The following is a 25,635-nucleotide window of genomic DNA, read 5'->3' as shown; positions in this document are numbered from 1 at the left end:
TAGGTAGAAAGAATCATTTATTACCTGTCTCCTTGCATTAGAATATAAGCTTCATGAAGGCTGTGACCAGGGTTGTATGCAGTGCTTGGCACTATTGTAGACATTCCGAGAACATTTGCTACTGAAGTTTATTAAGAGGGAAGAGCAAGTCTGGGAGAGGGGGAATCAAGTTAGGGTTATTAGCATGTTAAATTTGAGGTGTCTTTTAAGCATCCTAGTAGAGAAGTTGAATAGACAGTTGAGGTATTCAGGACCGGCATTCATGAGTTCACAGTAGAGGTTAGGGTTGTGTATTTATGTCCTGGGGTCATCAGGATACAGATGCCTTTTAAAGCCATGAAATGAGGAGAGATTACTTAGAGGTATGGATTGAGAGAGAATAAAAGAGGACTAAGGACAAAGCTCAAGAATCACTCCAAATTTTGTGTCTTCATTTGGGGAAGGAACATCCTTTTAAGATACTGACTTAATATTTACATCCAAGTTAAAAGAAAGATTCCTCTTAATCAGAATGAACAGGAAGCTTTAAGCTAAGCACTTCAATAGTGCTATCAAGAAGCACCATGTTGACCTTGAGGACTCTGGGCAGGAAGCTGTTTGTGGTTGTCACACCTAGTGTCCTCTGAAACCACTGCTGCCCTAGGTGATACGGTTATATGCTGCTGGCTGCTATTGATTCTCCTGTTTGTATACAAGGTGTTTTTCCCTCCCAGAGCCTCCCAATATAGGCATTGGTTCATGCACAGTGAGGTAGCTGGCTGCAAGAAACCTTGTAAGGCAGGGAGCAACCTTTTGAATGCAGTTAATCTACTCAAATCATTTTATTGATTTAATTATAGAATGAATGAATTTGAAACAATATGAAAGTTTTAGTTGTACTGTGTATGTATTGTAAGACATAGAGAAAACATGTAGGTTTATTTCTGTATATAGCAAATTTCTGTCCTTTTCTGTATCTTAGGAAATTTAAATAGTCCATTCTGTTGCCAGGTGAAAATTTTGCTAGTTTTTTTTTTCTAAATTAGAATAAGTACATTTAATACACAGGGAAATTTGGTTTATCTTGAATATTAAAAGACACTATTAAGCTATCTTAACCTTTCAAGTTTATTTGAAAAATTAGAAAGATATTTTACTAGCTCCTTTGATACCAAGTCACATTTTTTCCATATTTATTGTCAAGAATGTCAACTTTAACTTATTTCTCTGAAGACTTGTTTATTTCAGGGGGAAAAACTGTGATGGATTCTGGTAACCAAAGGTATAGGAGGGTCAGGAAGACCAATGAAGGCTGTTCTGCATCAAGTTGCCTTTTTAGGGAATGTTTATTTTATTCTCTCTCTCTGAAGCAAATTTGAATATCTGGATGGTGGTTGTATTAGTTCGTTTTCATGCTGCTAATAAAGACATACCCAAGACTGGGAAGAAAAAGAGATTTAATTGGACTTACAGTTCCACATTGTTGTGGAGGCCTCAGAATCATGGCGGGTGTCAAAAGGCACTTTTTACATGGCGGTGACGAGAGAAAAATGAGGAAGAAGCAAAAGCGGAAACCCCTGATAAACCCATCAGATCTCATGAGACATATTCACTATCATGAGAATAGCATGGGAAAGACTGGCTCCCATGATTTAATTACCTCTGCTTGGTTGCCTCCCACAACACATGGGAATTCTGGGAGATACAATTCAAGTTGAGATTTCGTTGCAAACACAGTCAAACCATATCAGTGGGCGTTTGTTAAATTATGGATTTTTTTTTTAAACCAAATTTAATTCACAGTTTTTTATCTTTGAGTGTCTGCAAAAATAACAGTAGATGAGAACTGTGAAATTCTGTTTGTCAGAGCTGAGAATGATATTCTTAATTTTTTCAAGTGAGTAGAATGCTTATCTTTGCTTCTGAGCATAAGTAAAACAGGAGGGATTATAGGGAGCTATACCTTATTTTAGAGGTTTAACTTTTAAGAGACAAACTTAGCTAAAATACAAATTATTCTTTCACACCTTTGCCTTCACATGGATAGTGGTGGGTCTTAATGCTGTTATGTTTAAACTCCAAGAATGGTGACATTTGAGTCACTAAAATTTATCGATATAAAGATAGTCTTACTGGCTTGAAGTCCCATTTGTGAAGTGATTTAAAGTCTTTTTGGCCTAAAATAATGCTCTTTTAAAAATTTTTATTTAATCCATGTAATTTTTTTTTCTTTAGTCCAAAGCACTTAGAATTTCCACACCACTAACTGGTGTTAGGTACGTTAAGGAGAATAGCCCTTGTGTGACCCCAGTTTCTACAGCTACGCATAGCTTGAGTCGTCTTCACACCATGCTGGCAGGCCTCAAGAATGCACCAAGTGAGAAACTGGAACAGATTCTCAGGTTAGTTTGAGCCCTGTCTGCTTTCTATTTTTGGTTATTGACCATTTTCCAACTTGCTATTTTTTTCATTAATGCCTTAATTCACCTGTGAATAATTTTATATCAATTGTATACTCGGTCCTGTTGTGAGTCTATAGAGAACTTAGCAATAAGATGTGTAAGTGGAAGATCTTCTTTCCTCAGATTCTTTAATATAATACAATACATAGTAACTAATAACACCAGGCAACGTAGAATAAAGCACCAAACTATCTTATTGCCAACTGTTCTATCAAGATTTTAGGGAGTGGTGGGGTAGGGGAGGGAAGCTCAGTCAAGATGGGAATTATCAAAGGACTTCAGTAAGAGGGTTGAACCTGAGGAAAGCTCTGAAGGGTGACTCAGATTTGAAAAGATTAATGGAATTCCATACATTCATAGAGCAGGGCAAAAACCACTGTAACTTTTGTAAGCTCTATAAAACATCCTTATCCTGGAAAGGAAGTTCACCATGTTTAGTTCCTTTGATTTGCCTGAGACTGGTAGGAATATTGCTGAGTTTTAGTTAAAAGCCCAGTAGGCTGAGTCTCATCATCTTGTGCATAATCTTTGGCAAGTTGATTTGAAAAGTTACATCCAAGGTCTCTAAGTCCTAAAACTTTATGATTTGATGACATAGACCCAATAGGACCCCATTTTATTTCTGGTGGTGTATATCAAGAAGACCCTAAGTGTACACATAAGTAATTTCCCACTCATAGCTAGGTTTATTAAATGCCAACTACTTTTCCTTTACATTTTCATGAAGTCTACTTTATTCATAAATTTGATTGTGATTTTTACTCATCAAGTTATATCTCTGTAGCCTCTTCCTGAGTCATGTTTTTCAGATGGACCTTGTTTGCCTTGAATTTATAAGCATTTTGTAAATAGATTTTAGAAGGCTGTCTTAATCCCTGTATCTTCCATATCTCTTTACAGTTTCTAACCAGGCATAACAGCATTTTAAATCATAGCTACCATTAGTGGGGTTAAATATTACCAGTAGATACTAGGTAAAACCAAAGGGTCCTGTTTTTGTAGAAAGGTGTGTGTGTTCCTAGACAAAATTCTGCTGGTATATGTATTCAATAGTTATCTCTAGCAGGACTATAATTGAATTTTTATTCTCTTTATAATTTTTTAACTTGCTTCATTTTCACGAAGAATGTATATATTATATATATATAGATATATATATATACTTGTGATCAAGATAAAAACAGTTGTTACAAAAAGCTTACATGGTGATAATTGTATAATGCTTCTGCATTGAACATATATTGCTTTATAATAATAAAAAGACTGAAATAAACCTCATTTGCGGGAAAAAATGTAGAATGCCAGGAAGAGTTTATGTGAGTCTGCAGTATGGGGTTTATATACCTTCATTCTGTTTTCTTCCAGGTATTCTTAATGGGAGTTGTACTGCCCTCTAGGGAAATAGCTAAGGGCAAGTTTGGGATCATCAGTGACTGGGGTTGTATAGGACAGTTAGGAGACAGTCACAGACATCAAATGGGCCCAGGCCAAGGTTGCTGAACTTTCTGCACTGAAAGGTGTAGCCCTGGCCCGGTGCAGTGGCTCACTCCTATAATCCCAACACTTTGGGAGTCTGAGGAGGGTAGGTCACTTGAGGTCAGGACCAGTCTGGCCAACATGGTGAAACCCAACTCTACTAAAAATACAAAAATTAGCTGGGCGTGGTGGCAGGTGCCTGTAGACCTAGCTACTTGGAGGCTGAGGCAGGAGGGAGGTGGAGGTTGCAGTGAGCCAAGATTGCACCACTGCACTCCAGCCTGGGTGACTGAGCAAGACTCTGTTCCCCCCTGCCACAAAAAAATAAAACTAAAAGTTGTAGCTCCACATAAGAAAAGTTTTTTTCACTCAAACTGGTAATACCACCACCTTGAGAAGGAAGTATGGGATCTCTTGAATAAATTTGGGAAATACATAGTTTCTCTTCAGAGTGTTTTATATTTACATGTTAGTGAAATTACAGAAACGTTTTATCTCTTTGTGACTTGGCAAGACCTTTAAATTAGATTATTTCTTTTTAGGACATGTTCCAGAGATCCAAGCCAGGCTATTGCTAACAGACTGAAAGAAATGTTTGAAATATATTCTCAGCATTTCCAGCCAGATGAAGATTTCAGTAATTGTGCTAAAGGTAAGGTTTAACATTGTTATTCTGCTCTTATGTTTGAAGTTTAACTAAATGGAGTCATTTCTTATTAACTATGTCAGAAAGATGAGGAAAAGATTTATGACTTTAGACTGGATGTGGCTGTCTAGTTTCTCTGGTCAGCCAAGTGATTTTGGAGCCCTTCTCAGTAAGATAGAAATTTTAGAGTGGTATCTTTATTATATTGAACTTCTGATGCCTTTTTATCTGCAAATCTTTAGATTTTATTTGTAAACTGGAAATTAAATAGAAGTGTAGTGATTCTTTAACATATTGAGAATAAAGACAGAAAATATCACTGTTACAGGCCCAAACCTGGCCTAGCGTTGTTTGTTGTCAGGAATTGGAACTAAGTAGGTGTGGAATGGTAAGCCAATTACATACTTCTAAGCGTAGATCTGTTTTGTTAAAACATAGAGGAAAAAAAGGGTGTAAATCCTAATAATTACAGTTTTTTATGTGCAAATATCATTTCATAATTTTAGAAAAATGTGACTCTTACCATGAAGAAAATTAAGGTATCTTAGGAATAATTAAAACACCAGTCACAAGAAGTGTGTGTATCTGAAGTACTGGGTTGGTTTTAAATTTTATTTTGTGAGTAAAGAAGGAAGAATGGGTCTTTACTTTCTGTGTGTGCCATTTTTGTGGTTTTTTTTTTATTATTTCTACAGAAATTGCCAGCAAACATTTTCGTTTTGCAGAGATGCTTTATTATAAAGTATTAGAATCTGTTATTGAGCAGGAACAAAAAAGACTGGGAGACATGGATTTATCTGTGAGTAAAATAACTAGTGTATTGATCAGCACAATAAAACATAATTTCCTTCTTGCCCCATTCTGAGTTGTTTTTTAACTTTATAGTCTCCTTTCATGCACAAAAGTTTTTAATTTTGATGAAATCCAACTTTTTCCCCTAATTGTTTGTGCTTTTGTTTTATTTATTTATTTATTTATTATTTGAAGTGGAGTCTTGCTCTGTTGCCCAGGCTAGGGTGCAGTGGCACGATCTCGGCTCACTGCAACCTCTGCCTCCTGGGTTCAAGCGATTCTTGTATGGTGTTGGCCAGGCTGGTCTCAAACTCTTGCCTCAAGTGATCTGCCCACCTCAGCCTCCCAAAGTGCTGGGATTACAGGCATGATCCACCCACTTGGCCCCTTTCAGTTTTTTTTCTCTTCTTTTTTTCTTTTTCTTTTGTTTTGAAATGGAGTTTGGCTCTTGTTGCCCAGGCTGGAGTACAGAGGCACCACCTCTGCCTCCTGGGTTCAAGCAGTTCTGCTGCCTCAGCCTCCAGGTAGTTGGGACCACAGGCATACACCACCATGCCTGGCTAATTTTTTTTTTTTTTTTTTTTTTTTTTTTTTTTTTGAGACGGAGTTTCACTTTTGTTACCCATGCCGGAGTGCAGTGGCATGATCTCGGCTCACTGCAACCTCCACTTCCTGGGTTCAAGCAATTCTCCTGCCTCAGCCTCCCGAGTAGCTGGGACTACAGGCACGCGCCGCCATGACCAGCTAATTTTTGTATTTTTAGTAGAGATGGGGTTTCACCATGTTGACCAGGATGGTCTCGATCTCTTGACCTTGTGATCCACCTGCCTCGGCCTCCCAAAGTGCTGGGATTGTAGGCGTGAGCCACCGCGCCCGGCCTAATTTTGTATTTTTAGTAGAGAAGGGGTTTCACCTTGTTGGTCAGGCTGATCTTGGCCTCGTGACTTCAGGTGATCTTCCTGCCTCAGCCTCCCAGAATGCTAGGATTACAGGTGTGAACCACCACGCCCAGCCCTGCTTTCTGTTTTTTATGGCACTTACTGTAAATACTGTTCTGAAACAGTTTTCCCTATTATTGTTTTTCTAAGCATCGGAGTATGTGTATTTTGGTTAGAGATGTGATCTCTTTTAAGATATATTTTATAATATAGGTAAGGTTTTAAAAAGTCTTAATACAGTCCTTTAATATATTTTCTCTCCTAAAAATGGGCTTTATTTATATAAATAAGAAAGGCTTTGTAAGAAAATAAGCACATACTTTTTACTCAGAAAATTAGACTTTCTTTGTTTTTTTCACTTAAGTTCATTGGGTATAAAATGTCTTTTTAGAGTAGGCTAATGTTGCTAAATGCTAATAACTTTATTTTATAGGGTATTCTGGAACAAGATGCATTCCACAGATCTCTCTTGGCCTGCTGCCTTGAGGTCGTCACTTTTTCTTATAAACCTCCTGGGAATTTTCCATTTATTACTGAAATATTTGATGTGCCTCTTTATCATTTTTATAAGGTATTTTAAAAAATACGACACTAAAGGGGATATTGTAGATGAGACCAACTTCCTGTTAGTCATTTAGTTCAAGTTAACATCTAAGTACATTTATTGTGTTTTTAATTACATAGTTAATCTCTGTTTGTGAAGCAGAAAAGAAACATAATCTTAAAACCTATATAAATTCTTTTAATATTGTATGAAAGATCTATTTTGGGTAAAAGCTTTATTTGATTCCTCTCTTTATCTGATAAAAGTTTTTAGAATACTGTAATTTTTATGAGCTGAGAAGGCTTAAAAAAGCAGCACACATGTCACTAGCTAATCTTGTATAGCAGCCTTTTTTATTTTATGAAAATTAAATACTATTGAAAATGTCTTTCATAAAAAAAATAAAAGTTCTCTTTCATGTGTTACAGAGGCATAGAATTAAAGCACTATTTTCTTGATACTGACTTAGCACATGAGTTTATCTTAACTAATTTTTATAGTGGCATAGATTAAATGTTTAGAGATTTTGATATGAAATTTTAAGAGTAATGTTTTTCAGCCTCAGTATACAAGACATGTATTTTCATTAGCAAATTTTGAAATACATCACAATGTAAACAATTTTATATAATTCATATGGTTTGAACTATAATTATTTACAAAGATAGTAAAGGAAGGTCAGCTGTTTCAAAATAATATTTCAACTTGTAATTTTTGACTAATTTCTTTTCTAAATATTTAAAAATATTTAATAATTATTCAATGAACCAGAACACTTTTTATTTCAGGTAATAGAAGTATTCATTAGAGCAGAAGATGGCCTTTGTAGAGAGGTGGTAAAACACCTTAATCAGATTGAAGAACAAATCTTAGATCATTTGGCATGGAAACCAGAGTCTCCACTCTGGGAGAAAATTAGAGACAATGAAAACAGAGTTCCTACATGTGAAGAGGTTTGTGAAAATAACACCTTTTTATGAGAAACATACATAAATATCTAATCTATTAATAATCCTTTTGAGGATAGGAGGTTGTCAATTGGGTTTAATATGTTACAATTACACCTTATTATGAGAAAAACTTGGTACTGTAACGCCCCTCTTTACTCCCAAATTGGGAAGGTGCCAAGAGGCCAACGAATCACCCAGACAAGTCCAGCTTGGCAAGTAGATGTGTTTATTATGACTTACATACAGAGGAGGCAGAGGTGGTGGGGGAAAAAAAAGACTTATTACAGGGTACCCTTAGGTTGCAGCAAGACAGCTCTAGGGATCTGCACCACCTCTCATCACTAAGCTACTTTTAAGCTAATTTTCTGACTCTTTGCCTACTATGTGTGTGCACGATGGGACTGTTTTCCTTGGTAGTTTCTAAGATCGTCTCTGAGATGTTTGGGTTCTCAGGGACACCTGCTCCTTGGCTGGCCACCATGGCCTTGGCTTGCTGCCTAACTTCAGGGGTTTAGGCAGCAGACATATGCCCTTAAGTAAGGTAGGTGACCTGTCACACTTCACCCCATGTCAAAGAGGAAATGAGTCAGATAATTTGTGGTTGTCCTAAGATTTTGGTGACAGAGTAAAAATTCAGTGTTCTTTCTTGATTTCCTTATCAAGTTTCTCTCCCTTAGAGCAGCAGTCTCCAACCTTTTTGGCACCAGGGACTAGTTTCATGGAAGACAATTTTTCCATGGACAGGGTTGGGGGTGGGGGAGATTATGGGATGATTCAAGTGCACTACATTTATTGCACACTTTATTTTACATGGTAATATATGATAAAATAATTATGCAATTCACCATAACGTAGAGTCAGTGGAGCCCTGAGCTTGTTTTCCTTCAATTAGATAGTCCCATCTCGGGGTGGTGGGAGACAGTGACAGATCATCAGGCATTAGATTCTCATAAGGAGCGTGCAACCTAGATCATACACAGAACTTAAATGTGCAGTTCACAATAGGGTTTGCACTTCTATGAGAATCTAATGCCACCAGTAATCTGACAGTAGGCCAGCCCAGGCAGCAGTGTGAGCGATGGGGAGTGGCTGTTCGCTTACTTGCCTGCCGCTCACCTCCCACTCACCTCCTGCTATGTGACCAGGTTCCTAACAGGGTCCGTGGCCCAGGGTTTGAGAACCCTGCTTTAGAGTGATTGATAGTCATACTCTCCAAATCAGTAGTGAAAGGTGACTCATATTTAGTATCCAATTACAGCTTTCAAAATTTGACTGCCAAAAGCTTTTTTTTTTTAACTTTATTGTGAAAATGGGAAAGACAACTGATTTTCTTTAGATGGAATAATTGTTAAGATACTTTTTTTTGCCTTAGATTACTACTGTATTTCTAATTAAAGTGCTTTTTTTGGATATTGGCATTCTGTGTAACCAATTCTTCATAGGTCATGCCACCTCAGAACCTGGAAAGAGCAGATGAAATTTGCATTGCTGGCTCCCCTTTGACTCCCAGAAGGGTGACTGAAGTGCGTGCTGATACTGGAGGACTTGGAAGGAGTAAGTTTAAAATACTAGGGGAATATTTTGGGGCCTACTATCTGGAAATTTAAATTTCATCTAATCCTACAAGTGAAGTTAATAGGCTATATATAGAAGAAAATATTCCATCTATTTTTGTGCCACATGCATCACTTGAAAGAAGTGCCTTTAAAGATTAAGAACACAGGAAAATGAATCATAACAGGCATCTTTTAAAAAGGATAGACTGCTGTATTTATTTATTTAATTTTTTGAGACAGGGTCTCACTCTGTCGCCCAGGCTAGAGTGTAGTAGTGCAGTCTCAGCTGCACTGCAACCTCCACCTGCTGGGTTCAAGCGATTCTCATGCCTCAGCCTCCCGAGTAGCTGGGACTACAGGCACACGCCAGCACGCCTGGCTAATTTTTGTATATTTAGTAGAGAAGGGGTTTTGCCATGTTGGCCAGACTGGCCTCGAACTCCTGACCTCAAATGATCTGCCTGCCTTGGCCTCCCAAAGTGCTAGGATTACAGATGTGAGTCACCATAGCCAGCAGACTGCTGTGTATGTATCTTTTTTTTTTTTTTTTTTTTTTTTTTGAGACGGAGTTTCGCTCTTGTTACCCAGGCTGGAGTGCAATGGCGTGATCTCGGCTCACCGCAACCTCCGCCTCCTGGGTTCAGGCAATTCTCCTGCCTCAGCCTCCTGAGTAGCTGGGATTACAGGCACACACCACCATGCCCAGCTAATTTTTTGTATTTTTAGTAGAGATGGGGTTTCACCATGTTGACCAGGTTGGTCTCGATCTCTCGACCTCGTGATCCACCCGCCTCGGCCTCCCAAAATGCTGGGATTACGGGCTTGAGCCACCGCGCCCGGCCTGTGTATGTATTTTTTAAAGTATATGTTTATCTATGAGCATACAAAATGGTGGAAATGGAAAAACCAAACTGTTAAGATTATTGTTGGTTGATAGAATTCCTGGTGATTCTGTAAAATTTTTACAGCAAATACGTATTTTAAAATAGGAGAAATAGAAATGCCTTCTTAAAGACAGAGCTACATGATCCATTTAGGTATAGACAAACCAGTGAGTTAAGACTCCTGAGTATGTTCCACTTGGTCTATTGAGCTGTGCTACCCTAGTTAATGTGACACTAGTGCTGGTCCAAGAAATACAGAAAAGGGCAGTTTTGCTGTGCATCTGGTTTTTACTTTTTAGGCAGCTGTTTGGAAGATCTGCAACATGAAAGGTTGAAGTTTACATATGTGAGATAGAACTACCTTTTAAAGAGCAGTTCAGTAAATCCCAGAGAGTTCTAAATCCTTGGAAGCAATTAAAAGAATATTCTTATTTCTAGATCAGTTTTATAATATAATTGGTAAGAGCTGGCTGTAGAAGAAATACCAGTTTTAAAGTCAGGAATCAGCCAGGCACAGTGGCTTATGCCTGTAATCCCAGCACTTTGAGAGGCCAAGGCAGGTGGATCACCTGAAGTCAGGAGTTTGAGACCAGCTTGGCTGACATGGTGAAACTTTGTCTGTACTAAAAATACAAAAAAAATTAGCCAGGCATGGTGGTGGGCACGTGTAATCCCAGCTACTTGGGAGGCTGAGGCAGGAGAATAGTTTGAACTTGGGAGGTGGAGGTTGTGGTGAGCTGATATCAGGCCACTGTGCTTGAGCCTGGGCGACAGAGTGAGACTCTGTCTCTAAATAAATAAAGTCAGGAATCACTCTAGGATGGGCATGGTAGCTCATGCCTGTAACCTGAGCACTGTGGGAGACCTAGCAGGGAGGATCGCTTGAACCCAGGAGTTCAAGACCTTCCTGGGCAACATATCAAGATGCTATCTGTACAAAAAAAAAAAATCACTCTAAGTCAGTGTATACTTAATACACATGGATGATCCATATGAAAAGTCCTCATTTTTGAAAGATCTGACAGCTGGTTTTTCTCAGTCTATTTTTGTAAAATTTTCCCTTCCCTTATCTGCAGATTAAGAGGACTTAACTTTAAACTTTATTTTCTTTGCACTTATCACTTCTCAGTTTTCCTGAGATCTCTTGATATTTTATACAAAAATGATAATGTATTCTTTCTGATTCTGCAGCTTTGTACCAAATACAAATCTAGTAACTTAATTTACTTTTGTGTCATCTGGAAATAGAAATGTTAAACCGCAGTTTATTAGGATTTACTCCTATCAATACTTCTTACGAACTTCCTACATGTATTTTACAATTTAAAAACAACGGATGCACAGCTTTTAGAGGTGGACACAGAAGAGGGAAGGAATGCTTCTCAAAAATTCAGACATTGGTGTGAATACTTAAAAACAGACTAAGCCATAATGGGCTGTTCAGGTAATGAAGAAGTTTTACAAATAGTGGTGACTGTTGTGCCATATTGTAAATGTGCTTGATACCACTGAATCGTACACTTAAAAATTGGTTGAAATGGTAGGTTTTATATATATATTTTACCACAATGTTAAAAAACTAGCTTGTAATACCAGCACTTTGGGAGGCCAAGGTGGGCAGATCACCTGAGGTCAGGAGTTCGAGACCAGCCTGGCTAACATGGTGAAACCCCATCTCTACTAAAAATACAAAAATTAGCCATGCATGGTGGCATACACCTGTAATCTCAGTCATTCAGGAGGCTGAGGCACATGAATCACTTGAACCCAGGAGGCAGAGGTTGTAGTGAGCCGAGGTCATACCACTGCACTCTAGCCTGGGCGACAGAGTAAGACTCTATGTCTCAAAAAATAAAAATAAAAATAAAAATGATTTACCTCAAACCATTCAATTGTACAATTTAAGTGGATAAAATTTATGATATATAAACTTTTAAAAAATAAACTATGCTTAATTGAATCCAAATCACGCATGTCCACCTTGTTTATAAAAAACTGATTAAAAAATAAACTATGCTTAATTGAATCCAAGTCATAAGTCATGCATGTCCACCTTGCTTAAGAATATTGAGTTTTGGCTGGGTGCGGTGGCTCACGCCTGTAATCCCAGCACTTTGGGAGGCCGAGGCGGGTGGATCACAAGGTCAAGAGATCAAGACCATCCTGGTCAACATGGTGAAACCCCGTCGCTACTAAAAATACAAAAAATTAGCCGGGCGTGGTGGTGCGTGCCTGTAATCCCAGCTTCTCGGGAGGCTGAGGCAGGAGAATTGCCTTAACCCAGGAGGCGGAGGTTGCAGTGAGCCGAGATCGCACTATTGCCCTCCAGCCTGGGTAACAAAAGCGAAACTCCGTCTCAAAAAAAAAAAATGAGTTTTAATAATATTTTATATGTGGAAAAACACAAAGATCAAAATTGATAAAACTGGTGGGGGAATGCTCCTAGATGACATGCTACCAATCATGTCAAGTAGTGGCTCTGTAGTAAAGTCACATCTATTACAGAAAAATGTAATACAGAAAAATAGGGTAATGCCTTAAATTGCTCCTAAATCATGAAGGTTCTATAGTAGTGGAAGACAGAGTCAAGTCTGATTAGGGAAAAGGGGAGTGGAGAAAGGTACACTGCAAGACAAAAAAATCCATTTTAAAATTCTGCTCTTGAAAATTCACTAATTAATTTTCATTAGTGGAATGTAGGTAAGATATGACTTCTGTAATTCTTGTTTGCTTTTTGAATTATGAAGTATTTTAAACACTGTAGTAATTTTTGAACATAACAGCTTGGATGGAAGTCAGATCTGAGTCTCCTTTGTTTGATTTGTTTTGACCCTAGGCATAACATCTCCAACCACATTATACGATAGGTACAGCTCCCCACCAGCCAGCACTACCAGAAGGCGGCTATTTGTTGAGAATGATAGCCCCTCTGATGGAGGGACACCTGGGCGCATGCCCCCACAGCCGATAGTCAATGCTATGCCTGTGCAGAATGTATCTGGGGAGCCTGTTTCTGTTACACCAGTTCCTGGACAAACTTTGGTCACCATGGCGACCGCCACTGTCACAGCCAACAATGGGCAAACAGTAACCATTCCTGTGCAAGGTAAGGAAGGCAGAGTTGGATACTGAGTTCCTTCTCTGTGGCATGTATTGAAAAGTTACCCAAGGTTTGGCTAGAGTGACATACGGGACAGAGGAATGATTGGGAGGGGGTTGGGAGAGGAGAAATTGTAAACCTCTGCCTGGAGAACCCCTTATTAACATTTTCTTCAAGCTTTTTTTCTGTCACAAACTAGGTATTGCCAATGAAAATGGAGGGATAACATTCTACCCAGTCCAAGTCAATGTTGGGGGGCAGGCACAAGCTGTGACAGGCTCCATCCAGCCCCTCAGTGCTCAGGCCCTGGCTGGAAGTCTGAGCTCTCAACAGGTGACAGGAACAACTTTACAAGTCCCTGGTCAAGTGGCCATTCAACAGATTTCCCCAGGTGGCCAACAGCAGAAGCAAGGCCAGTCAGTAAGCAGCAGCAGTAATAGACCCAGGAAAACCAGCTCATTATCGCTTTTCTTTAGAAAGGTAATTTTTCACGTAACCTTACCAGAGCATGAGCTTGGGAAATATAAGTGTTAAAGTTTGAAATGTTTTTGTTTCTGTCCTAGGTATACCATTTAGCAGGTGTACGCCTTCGGGATCTCTGTGCCAAACTAGATATTTCAGATGAACTGAGGAAAAAAATCTGGACCTGCTTTGAATTCTCCATAATTCAGTGTCCTGAACTTATGATGGACAGACATCTGGACCAATTATTAATGTGTGCCATTTATGTGATGGCAAAGGTGAGTACCATTTGGACCTGCAAAGGCAGTTCATTACTGAGAACATTTTTTAACCACTTTATTGAGATACAGTTTATATGCTATATAATTCATCTATTTAAAATGCACAGTGAAATGGGTCTTAGTATATTCAGACATGTGCAGTACTCACAATTTTAGAACATACTCCATTGTATAGTTATATGAAAGTATTTTTATCCATTTATTAGCTAATGTATGCTTTAGTTGTTTCTACTTTTGACTATATGCATAATACTGCTATCAGCCTTTGTGTTTGGGTTTTTGTGTAGACGTGTTTTCATTTTCATTTCATTCTTATCTAGGAATGGATTGCTGGGTCATACACTATGTTTTAACCATTTAGGGAATTGACTGTTTTCCAAAGTACTATACCATTTTACACTTACACAAGCAGTATAATAAATATTGTAGTTTCTTCATTTTCTCATTAACACTTAACTATCTTACTTTGCTTAAATAACTTATTGAGGTAAAATTCACCTAATAAAAAATTAATTTTTTTTTTTGAGACGGCGTTTCACTCTTGTCAGCCAAACTAGAGTGCAATGGTGCATCTCAGCTCACTCCAACCTCCGCCTCCTAGGTTCAAGTGATTCTACTGTCTCAGCCTCCTGAGTAGCTGGGGTTACAGGTGCGTGCCACCACGCCTGGCTAATTTTTGTATTTTTAGTAGAGATGGGGTTTCACCATGTTGCCCAGGCTGGTCTTGAACTCCTGGCCTCAAGCAGTTCAGTTGCCTCAGCCTCCCAAAATGTTGGGATTATAGGCATAAGCCACCACATCCAGCCTGTTTCTACTTCTCTAATTCATTCCTGTGTATGTGAGTTGCCTTTTGGAGTAATTTCCTTTGCCCAGTATGGCTTTGCTCCTACCTATCTCCTTTGTACTGTTTTTAGGAAATATATTACATATTTGTATGTTATAGGTATAATACATTATATATAATTTTACACAGTTGCTTTATTAATCAGTTAAAGGAGAAGAAATACGCATTTATTTTTTTTTTTTTCTTTTTCTTTTTTTTTTTTTTTTTGAGACGGAGTTTCGCTCTTGTTACCCAGGCTGGAGTGCAATGGCGCGATCTCGGCTCACTGCAACCTCCGCCTCCTGGGCTCAGGCAATTCTCCTGCCTCAGCCTCCTAAGTAGCTGGGATTACAGGCACGCGCCACCACGCCCAGCTAGTGTTTTTTTTGTATTTTTAGTAGAGACGGGGTTTCACCATGTTGACCAGGATGGTCTCGATCTCTCGACCTCGTGATCCACCCGCCTCAGCCTCCCAAAGTGCTGGGATTACAGGCTTGAGCCACCGCGCCCGGCTAGAAATACGCATTTATACTGTATTTATGATTAGAGAATTATCTTTACCAGTGCTCTTGGCTTTCTTCATGTATATTACTGTCCAGGGGCATTTGCTTTTGAAGAATTTTGGGTAGTATTTCTTGTAAGGTGTTTGCTAGCACCAAATTCTGTTTTTGTTTATCTGAGCGTACATTTATTTCACCTTCATTTCTGAAAGATAACTTGAATAAAAATTTTGAATATTGATACTTTACAGATAAAAATCCTGGGTAACCTTTTAATACTGGATTATTAAATTTTTTTCTTTCATCACTTAGAATGTTATCCCACTGCTTTTTTTTTTTGATAGCCATGTGTCACTAATCCCACTGCTTCTTGACCTCTATAGTTTCTGATTAGAAGTTACATTTTATTAGGGTTGCCCTGTAAATGAAAAGTTGTTTTCTCTTTATGCTTTTAACATTTTGTCTTTCTTTGGCTTTGAGCATTTTTACTATGCTATATCTAGGTATGGATGAGTTTATCAGACTTGGAAGTCATTGAATGTCCTGGATATATAATTTTTAAAAAACAGATTTTGGAAGTTTTCAATATTTCTTTGAACATTTTTTTCCTGCTTCTCTCCTCTCCTGGTTCTCCCATTAACATATGTTGATTTCCTTACTGGTGTGCCACATTTATCTGAGGCTGTTTATTTTTCTTCTTTCTCTCTGTTCCACAGATCATGTAATCTCTTTCTTCATGTTTGTTAATCTTTTTTTTTTTGCTAGCTCAAATCTGTTTTCCCTAGCTTCTAGTGAATTTCTCATTTCAGTTACTGTACTTTTCTACTCCATCTTTTTTTTTTTTTTTTTTTTTTTTTTTTTCTGAGACAGAGTCTTGCTCTATTGTCCAGGTTGGAGTGCAGTGGCTTGATCTCAGCTCACTGTAACCTCCGTCTCCCAGGTTCAAGTGATTCTCCTGCCTCAGCCTCCCGAGTAGCTGGTATTACAGGCAAATGCCACCATGCCCAGCTAATTTTGTATTTTTAGTAGAGACTGGGTTTCACCATGATGGCCAGGTTGGTCTTGAACTCCTGACATCAACTGATTCACCGGTCTCAGCCTCCCAAAATTGCTGGGATTTCAGGTGTGAGCCACCGTACCTGGCCTCTACTCCAAGTCTTGATTCACATACTATAGACTCCCAGTGTTCTTACTGAATTTTAATAGATTTTCTTGAATCAATGTCTCTTCATTTGTTATATGCCTTTAAGACCATTTCCAGAGACTTTAAATGGCTTTTATGTAATTTTCACCCCTTTCACTGGGCAGCAGCTTCACGGAGCTCCTCACACTGTTATCGTGGAAGTTGCTCTCTCTCTCAGAGCATTCTTATTCTTTGCCAGGTCACGAAAGAAGATAGGTCCTTCCAGAACATTATGCGTTGTTATAGGACTCAGCCACAGGCCCGGAGCCAGGTAACTGCGTTTTTTCTAAGGGCTGAAAATAAAGCTTAAAAGTCTGTGATTGAAAACAAAAAATTAACCATAGTTGATTCGGTGGCCCTTTTTCCAAGATAAACACCTGGGACTCTACTTAAGGGAAGTTTCTATCTACTTTAATCTTCTTTATTGTTGATGTCACATGTTGATTAAGTTCTCTTTTCTCAAAAGGCAATAATGTTAAAATTGATTGCCTTCTTAATTCAGAAAATCACAAGATAGATAGGAATTAAGTTATTTGGTTTCCATGTTACCTTTCATTCTGGTTTAGTAAACATACTGTAGGTTTAACCAAGAGAATGTCGCCTGGAAATTTAAAACCCACTTTACCTTTACTACCATTCATCTCTGAGAGGCAAATCAGCCAGATTTGTGTATCTGACTTAGAATGACTTGATTTTATGGTTGGGTGCTGTTACTGTGGTGTGGTAGTGCAGGCAGTACTTGGCATGTAAAGCTAGACAGGCTCTGATTGAATCCTGGATCTGTTTAACAGTTATGTTTCTCAACCTCTGCTGAGGACTATTGCTACACAGGTTATAGTGAGAATCTAGTAACATATGTCAAGGTCCTATCACTGAGGGCATGCTCAACAAATACTAGTTTCCGTCCCCTTCTCATTGTCTCTCTAAAGGTATATAGGAGCGTTTTGATAAAAGGGAAAAGAAAAAGAAGAAATTCCGGTAGCAGTGATAGCAGAAGCCATCAGAATTCTCCAACAGAACTAAACAAAGATAGAAGTAAGTGGGATCTTCGTGAACTGTAAGACAGAATTAGGAGTTTTTACTTTTTAGGGCTTGAAGAAGTAACTAAGCATTACCAAATGAAATAACGGTAGAAACAAAGTGTTTTATTGGCAAAGGGTTTAATGGAGCAGTAAACCAAATTCTAGGTGGAAAAACTCCATTCCATAGCTTTGGGGCACATATTGTGTAACATTTTTTTCTCCGGGAGAATTAGAGCTTTCAGGGAGGAATCTGCTTGCCTGAGTTCTAGAAAGGTCTGACATGTCAACTGGAGCCATGCTATGGATATACAATCCCTAATTGTTGGTTTGTACCATTTAGTACAGGTTGTAGGTTCTAGAAAACTTGGTGTAACTTATTGAGGGACACTACACAGAAAGCCCTTGCTATGGTTATGGCATGGGGTTAAAGCTCTTAATATCTTAGCTGATATTTGCTTCTTAGTGTGAAGAATAGAGTGCCTATTCACTGTCATTAGCAAGTAGTTCAGGTAGCTGTTCACTGTTTTCCTACTTATTTTTTTTAAATTAAAACAATCTATACTAGCAGCCTTTGTATTAACACCCTTTGTTTTCCTGGCTGCAGCCAGTAGAGACTCAAGTCCAGTCATGAGGTCAAGCAGCACCTTGCCAGTTCCACAGCCCAGCAGTGCTCCTCCCACACCTACTCGCCTCACAGGTGCCAACAGTGACATGGAAGAAGAGGAGAGGGGAGACCTCATTCAGTTCTACAACAACATCTACATCAAACAAATTAAAACATTTGCCATGAAGTACTCACAGGCAAACGCAGTAAGTATGACAGGGATTATTTCATACTTCTTTCACTCATGAGTGTTGAAGAATCATTTATATTTCACCTGGTCCATATAGTGGCTCATGCCTGTAATCCCAGCACTTTGGGAGGCCAAGGCAGGCAGATCGCTTGAGGTCAGGAGTTTGAGACCAGCTTGGTCAACATGGTAAAACCTGGTCTTTACTAAAAATAAAAAAATGAGCTGGGTGTGGTGGCACATACCTGTAATCCCAGCTACTCTGGAGGCTGAGGCAGGAGAATCATTTGAACATAGGAGATGGAGGTTGCAGTGAGCTGAGGTTGTGCCACTGCACTCCAGTCTGGGCAACAGAATGAGACTCTGTCTCATAGTTTTACAAATAATACTGTTAAGTAAAACTGAAGAGGTCTGTAATTCACCTGACCAACATATGTTTTACTGTTGTTAAGCATTAACAAGAATAAGGTTGTATTTGGAGTCCCTACAATGTGTAGTAGTATCTAAGAGACAGGCTACATGGGTTCAAACTGTCCAGTACTTAGTGGTGGTAACCTTGCAAACCATTAAAATTTCTCCATACCTCTTTCCTCATATATAAAATGGGAGTATTACTAGTTCCTAGCCTATAGAGTTGTTGTAAGGATGAAATGATATAATGTATAAAAATTGCTTAAAATAATTGGCACAAACTAAGCACTTAAGGTTTGCTATTAGAATGTTTTTCTTTAGGTTTAATTATTGCTAATACATCACTATCATAAGACTGCTGGTTTCGCACACCTCATTAATCATTGTCAATAAAAATACCTGATTATAATTTTTTTCTTAGAATTACTGATTTTTTTTTTTTAACAGATGGATGTTCCTCCACTCTCTCCCTATCCATTTATAAGAACAGGTTCCCCTCGCAGAGTACAGTTGTCTCAAAATCATCCCGTCTACATTTCCCCACATAAAAACGAAGCAATGCTTTCTCCTCGAGAAAAGATTTTCTATTACTTCAGCAACAGTCCTTCAAAGGTGAGCCTAGCATCAACCTTGGCCTTTACTAACCCCAAAATGCGTCAGATACTAGAAACAGGGTTTGTGCTAAGCCTAGGCACTCATTATGTGAAGAGAGCTGCCAGGGAACAGTGATCAGTCAGAATCCATGCAGCAAAACCCAGGGTTTATTTTGGTGTTTTGCTTTTTTTGAGGAAAAGGGAGTGGATTTTAGGATTGCAAACAGGGATATGAATTTTTTTATTCCCTCTCCTATTTGTACATTTTGAACATTCTGCTATAAACTTGGAAGTTGGTGTTTTTTCATCCCATTTGTAACAATTTTCTGTATTTGTTGGGGAAAGAAATTTTGAATCCCTTACTGAAGGCCTTTTCTGGGACAGGCAGTGTCCTCTGGACTCTGGCTAAAGGGAGAAGTTGATGATGTTTTGGACACTGCATTGCAGTAGTCATATTAGCACAGATAATATGTGGCAACAGCTGCCTCATTCGAAGAAGGGGGAGGAAGCTTGGAAGCTTGAGTCAGGCCTTAATGTTGAAAAGTCAGGGAGTTGCTGAGATATGGAAGGGTATTACAGCAGAAAGCAGGTAAGAGGAAGAAAACAGTGTCCTTGAGGCAGACACAGTGATCCAAAGCTGATGTTAGTGAGTGGAACTGGATTATGAAGGTCCTTACATAATGAGATGTGTATTGATAAAGACTGCTTAGAGGCAGGGCGTGGTGGTGCACGCCTGTAATCCCAGCACTTTGGGAGGCCAAGGTGGGTGGATCACCTGAGGTCAGGAGTTCAAGACCAGCCTGGCCAACATGGTGAAACCCCGTCTCTACTAAAAATACAAAAGTTAGCCGGACTTGGTGGCAGGCACCTGTAATCCCAGCTACCCGGGAGGCTGAGGCAGGAGAACTACTTGAACCTGGGAGGTAGAGGTTGCAGTGAGCTGAGAATGCACCATTGCACTCCAGCCTGAGTGGCAAGAGCAAAACTCCTATCTTAGAAGTAAACACACATATATATGGCCTGGACTCTTCACAAAAAAGGTCAGTATCATGAAAAAAAGGTAGAGGATGGGGAAGGTACCATAAAGGAGACTAGGGAGACATGACACCCAAATGCAATGCATGATTTTTGATGCTGCATAGAAAAATGCTGCTATAAAGGACATTCTGAGGAAAATTTGAATGTGGCCTTCAGTGTATTTTTTTAAAAATTTATTTCTTTGGTGTTGATGATGCTTAGCAGATTATGTAGGAGACTGTGCTGAAAGTATTCAGAGGTAAAAGTGTCTCAGTGTTTGCAGCTTGCTTTCATAAACAGGTCAGTTGCAATATATCTAGGTAGGAAGAGAGTGAGAGCAACTCTCAGACATTAATGATTGATAAGTGGGTGCTCAATGTATTATTTTTTCAACTCTTTGTAGACTTGAAATCTTAAACAGTCCGGGTACAGTGGCTCATACCTGTAATCTCAACACTTCGGCAGGCTGGAGTAGGAGGATTGCTTGAGGCCAGGAGTTTGAGACCAGCTCTGCAACACAGCAAGACCCCATTCCTACAACGAATAAAAATGAGCTAGGCCGGGCGCGGTGGCTCAAGCCTGTAATCCCAGCACTTTGGGAGGCCGAGGCGGGTGGATCACAAGGTCGAGAGATCGAGACCAACCTGGTCAACATGGTGAAACCCCGTCTCTACTAAAAATACAAAAAATTAGCTGGGCATGGTGGCACGTGCCTATAATCCCAGCTACTCAGGAGGCTGAGGCAGGAGAATTGCCTGAACCCAGGAGGCGGAGGTTGCAGTGAGCCGAGATCGCGCCATTGCACTCCAGCCTGGGTAACAAGAGCGAAACTCCGTCTCAAAAAAAAAAAAAAAAAAAAAAAAAAAAAAAATGAGCTGAGCATGGTGCCATGCACCTGTAGTCCTAGCTACTCAGGAGGTTGAGGCAGGCTACTCACACTTGAGCCCAAGAGTTCAAGGCTGTAATGAGCCATGGTCATGCCATCACACTCCAACCTGGGCAACAACGTGAGAAACCTTGTCTCTTTTTAAAAAGCAATTGAGGAAAACAAGTAATAATCAAAAATCTGTTAGAAAATGTTAATGGCTGGGCATGGTGGCTTAACACCTGTAATCCTAGCACTTTGGGAGGCCAAGGCAGGTGGATCACCTCAGCCTGGCCAGAATGGTGTAACCCCATCTCTACTGAAAGTACAAAAATTAGTCAGGCATGGTGGCAGACGCCTGTAATCCCAGCCACGCTGGAGGCTGAGGTGGGAAAAATTGCTTGAATCGGGAGGCAGAGGTTGCAGTGAGCTGAGATCACGCCAGCGCACTCCAGCCTGGAGGACAAGAGCGAGACTCTGTCTCAAAAAAAGAAAATGTAATAATGGAGAAACTTTTCCTATTATATTGAAAAAAAAAAAAAGTCTAAAGGTCCATGGTTTGGAATAAGTTTGAAAACTGGAATAAGTGAAGATATACCAATCTTTCTGAATGGGAAGACCTAATATTTAAAAGATATACTTTCTCTGTTACATAAGCTTACTCTAATTCTACAGGTATTCCTAGGTAGGACTAGTTAAGAAACCTGGAAACATAAATTGGCAGTAACAGCCCCAAAAAGCAAATGGAGTTGGAGGAAATGGTTCTGATGGCTAAGGTTAGACTCTCATCCTGTAACCTATAAATTCTAAATGGATTAGAGTTAAATGGAAGAAAAGAATAAACAGATTAACATAATAGACAAAGCAGATGAATTGCAATCAAAATACTCCTAAGTCTTAAAAAGGAGGAAAAAAGGGACATACAGGAAAGGAAATAGCATTTAAATTTAAATGTTGTAAATGTACCAATTAAAAGAACTGACTGAACAAAAAAGCAAAACCAAACTATATGTTGTAAGTTATGCACTTTAAATGTAAAAATGTATATCCCATAAGTGGAAAATTACTTGGCAATAAAAAGGAATGAAGTACTGAATGGACTACAGTATGAATGGATATTGAAAACATTGATAAGTGAAAGAAGCCAGTCACAAAAGACTATGTATTTTTTTAATTCCATTTACATAAGTTGTCCAGAATGGGCAACTATATAGAAGCAGAAAGATTAGTGGTTTTCAAAGGTTGTGGGGAATAGTTTCTGCTAATGGACAAGAAGTTTCTTTCTGAGGTAATAAAAGAATTCAAAAATAGAATGTGGTGATGGCTGCACAACTCAGGGAAATACTAAAAGTCCTGGAGTTGTACACTTCAAGTGGTTGAATAATACAGTATAAGAATTGTATCTCAATAAAGCCGGAAGGGTGGAAAAGGTTATTCCATGCTACCACTCCTCAAAGAAAGTTGCAGTAGCTGTATTAGTATCAGAGAAAGTAGATTTCAGAGCAAAAAATATCAGTGACAAAGACGGTTGTTTCCTATTGACATATAATCCTAAGTAGAAAAAAAAAAGATAGTCAAGAGATTTCAACTTAATTGGTAAAACAGAAAAATCAGTAAGTATACATAAGATGCAGACATTATCGACCAACTGACTGACATTTATAGAACACCCTCTAACAAATCGAGTGCGGAGAGAACATTTACCAAGATAAACTACATTCTGGACCATAAAACAAGTGTCAATACATGTTAGAGGGTTGAAATAATGTATTTTCACTGATCACAGTGGCATATAATCAGAAATCGATGAAAGATACCTGGAAAGTCCACCAGTTTTTGGAAACTATATATTTCTTCTGGTCAAAGAAAGCACAAGAGAAATTATTTGAATTAAATGAAAATCCAAAATATTAAAATTTGTGGGATATAGCTAAAACACTTCTAAGAGAGAAATACATAGCACTAAACACTTACGTTAGAAAAGAAAAAAGGTCTCAAATTAGTGACCCAAAGTTTCAACTTAAAGTAGAGAGTGTAGGACTCACTGAAATGGAAAACTGAAAAGTAGGGAAAAACCGAGGCAAACAAAAGCTAGGTTTTTTGGGGACTGGGCTCTGTGGCTCATGCCTGTAATCTCAGCACTTTGGGAGGCTGAGTCGGGTGGGTTGCCTGAGCTCAGGAGTTCGAGAGCAGCCTGGGTAACGTGGCAAGACCTTGTCTCTACTTAAAAATAAAAAAAAAAAGGCATGGTGCTGCACACCTGTGGTCCCAGCTAATCTAGAGGATGAAGTGGAAAGCTGGTTTGAGCCCAGGTAGTTGAGGCTACAGTGAGCCATGCTCACATCACTGAACTCCAGCCTGAGTGACAGAATGAGACCATCTCAAAACAAAAACAAAAATTAAAAAAACTAGGTTTTTTTGGAGAAGAGTTTAAAAATTGTTACTTCTATATACAGACTAATCAGGAAAATGAAACGACACATTACCAATATACATTAAAAGTATAATGAAAGAAAACAAATTAATCCCAGCCAGGTGTGGTCGCTTATGCCTGTAATCCCTGCACTTTGGGAGACCAAGGCAGGAGGATCCTTGAGCCCAGTTCAAGACTAGCCTGGGCGACATAGCAAGACCTTGTCTCTGCCAAAAAAAAAAAAAAAAAAAGCCAGGTATGGTGGGGTGGGTGGGGTGGGGTAGGGTGTGCCTGCAATGGGAGGGTCGCTAGAGCCTGGGCAGAGAGGCTGCAATGAGCTTTGGTGGCACCCCTGCACTCCAGCCTGGATAACAGAGTGAGACCCTGTTTCAAAAAAGATGTTAAAGAACAACAACTTAATTAAGCCAATATATGTGACGATAAGCATGAAATGGACAAATTATTGAAAGACATCATAAACTAATAAAACTCAAGTAATAGTAGTCTCAATAGCCCCATATCTATTAAAGAAATTAATTTGTGGTTAAAAAACCTCCTGTCAGAGAAAATGTAGGCCCAGATGGCTTCACTGGTAAATGCTACCAAACATTTGAGGAAGAAATAATGCCAATTCTATAGAAACTCTTTCAGAAAGAGAAGGTGATAAATCATCTTAGTATTTGAAGGAAAGCATCTGACAACATCCAACATTCATTAACATAAAAACTCTCAAGGAACTTCTTCAGCTTGGTAAACATTTGCCAAAAGCACCTACAGATATCATACTTAATGGTGAAAGACTGAATGCCTTGCCCCTATGATCAGTAACAAAGCAACGATGTCTACTCTCACTACCCCTATTCACCATGTAACCAGAGAGCCCAGCATGTAAAATAGGACAAGAAAAAGAAGCCATACAGCCTGGATTGTCAACACAGAAAAATCATGAAGAATCCACAGAAAGTTACTGGAACTAGTAAGGGAGGTTATGTGATTAATATACAAAAAATCTAATGTATTTCTAAATACTAGCAGTGAACAATCAGAAGTAAAAAAAAAAAAAATTGAAAACAATAAATAACACTTAAAAATTACTTAGGGTTAAGTATGATAAAAGCTGTATAAAAGACATCTATCCTGAAAACTATGGTGAGAGAAATTACAGCCTGAGAAAATAGAGAAACATGTTCATGATACTGAATGAAAATGGTATCTTATTTTCCAATTCATGGAAAATAAAACAGTAGTTTTCTCCTAATTGATCTATAATTTCAAACCAATTTCAGTCAAAATCCAAACATTTATATAAAAAAACTAATTCTAAAATTTATAATTTACAAGGCAAAGGAACTCAGATAGCTAAATTCAAAGTTGAAGGATTCACACTAATTGCAAAGCTACACAAAATATCTGTATTATACCACCACAGTATCAAGACAGTAATGTTGGTGAAAGTATAGACACAGATCAATAGAACAGAGTCCAGAAATAGACCACATGTATATGGTAAATTGATTTTCAACAAAGGGGCAAAGGCAATTTGGTAAAGGATAGTCTTTTCAACAGATGGTGCTGGAACGACTAGATATGCATTTACCAAAATAATAGTAAATTTGCACCCATACCTTGCACCATATACAAAAACTAAAAACCACAGACATAAATGTAAAATCTCAAACTATAAAACTTCTAGAAGACAACATAGAAAATCTTAGTGAACATGTTTTAGGGGAAAAGTTACAACATCAAAAGCACAATTCGATTTTATAAAAACTAACAGTTTCTGTGCACCATCCATAGACTACGAGAAAATCTGTATAAGTTCCGTATCTGATGAAGCATTCGTGTATCTATAGTATCTAAAGAATTCTCAAAATTCAGTGGGAAAACCACCACATGTACAAGTGGGCAAAAGATTTGAACACACTTCACCTATTACATGCCTGT

The 25,635-nt window shown here is 38.7% G+C and overlaps 1 protein-coding gene across 3 annotated transcripts in view; it reads left to right on the top strand.

The window, feature by feature from the left end:
• Window positions 1-25,635, top strand: part of RBL2 (RB transcriptional corepressor like 2) — a 57,276-nt gene that overhangs the window by 27,368 nt on the left and 4,273 nt on the right. For 2 of the 3 annotated variants that reach the window (XM_010347845.3, XM_010347846.3), the window contains exons 9-21: window positions 2,215-2,381; window positions 4,460-4,569; window positions 5,259-5,362; window positions 6,727-6,864; window positions 7,626-7,790; window positions 9,230-9,341; window positions 13,064-13,333; window positions 13,527-13,807; window positions 13,891-14,067; window positions 16,776-16,847; window positions 17,506-17,611; window positions 18,203-18,408; window positions 19,248-19,412. In XM_010347845.3, the coding sequence (XP_010346147.2) occupies window positions 2,215-2,381; window positions 4,460-4,569; window positions 5,259-5,362; window positions 6,727-6,864; window positions 7,626-7,790; window positions 9,230-9,341; window positions 13,064-13,333; window positions 13,527-13,807; window positions 13,891-14,067; window positions 16,776-16,847; window positions 17,506-17,611; window positions 18,203-18,408; window positions 19,248-19,412 (2,073 nt within the window). Of the gene's footprint in view, window positions 1-2,214; window positions 2,382-4,459; window positions 4,570-5,258; window positions 5,363-6,726; window positions 6,865-7,625; window positions 7,791-9,229; window positions 9,342-13,063; window positions 13,334-13,526; window positions 13,808-13,890; window positions 14,068-16,775; window positions 16,848-17,505; window positions 17,612-18,202; window positions 18,409-19,247; window positions 19,413-20,813; window positions 21,031-25,635 lie in introns of those variants that run through there. The other variant, XM_039475983.2, reaches the window with a different exon arrangement.

The sequence above is a fragment of the Saimiri boliviensis genome, chromosome 1 (genome assembly GCF_048565385.1).
Source record: "Saimiri boliviensis isolate mSaiBol1 chromosome 1, mSaiBol1.pri, whole genome shotgun sequence".
Lineage (NCBI taxonomy): Eukaryota > Metazoa > Chordata > Mammalia > Primates > Cebidae > Saimiri > Saimiri boliviensis.
The sequence above is the reverse complement of the archived record's forward strand: the minus strand, read 5'-3'. Positions and strand labels throughout refer to the sequence as shown.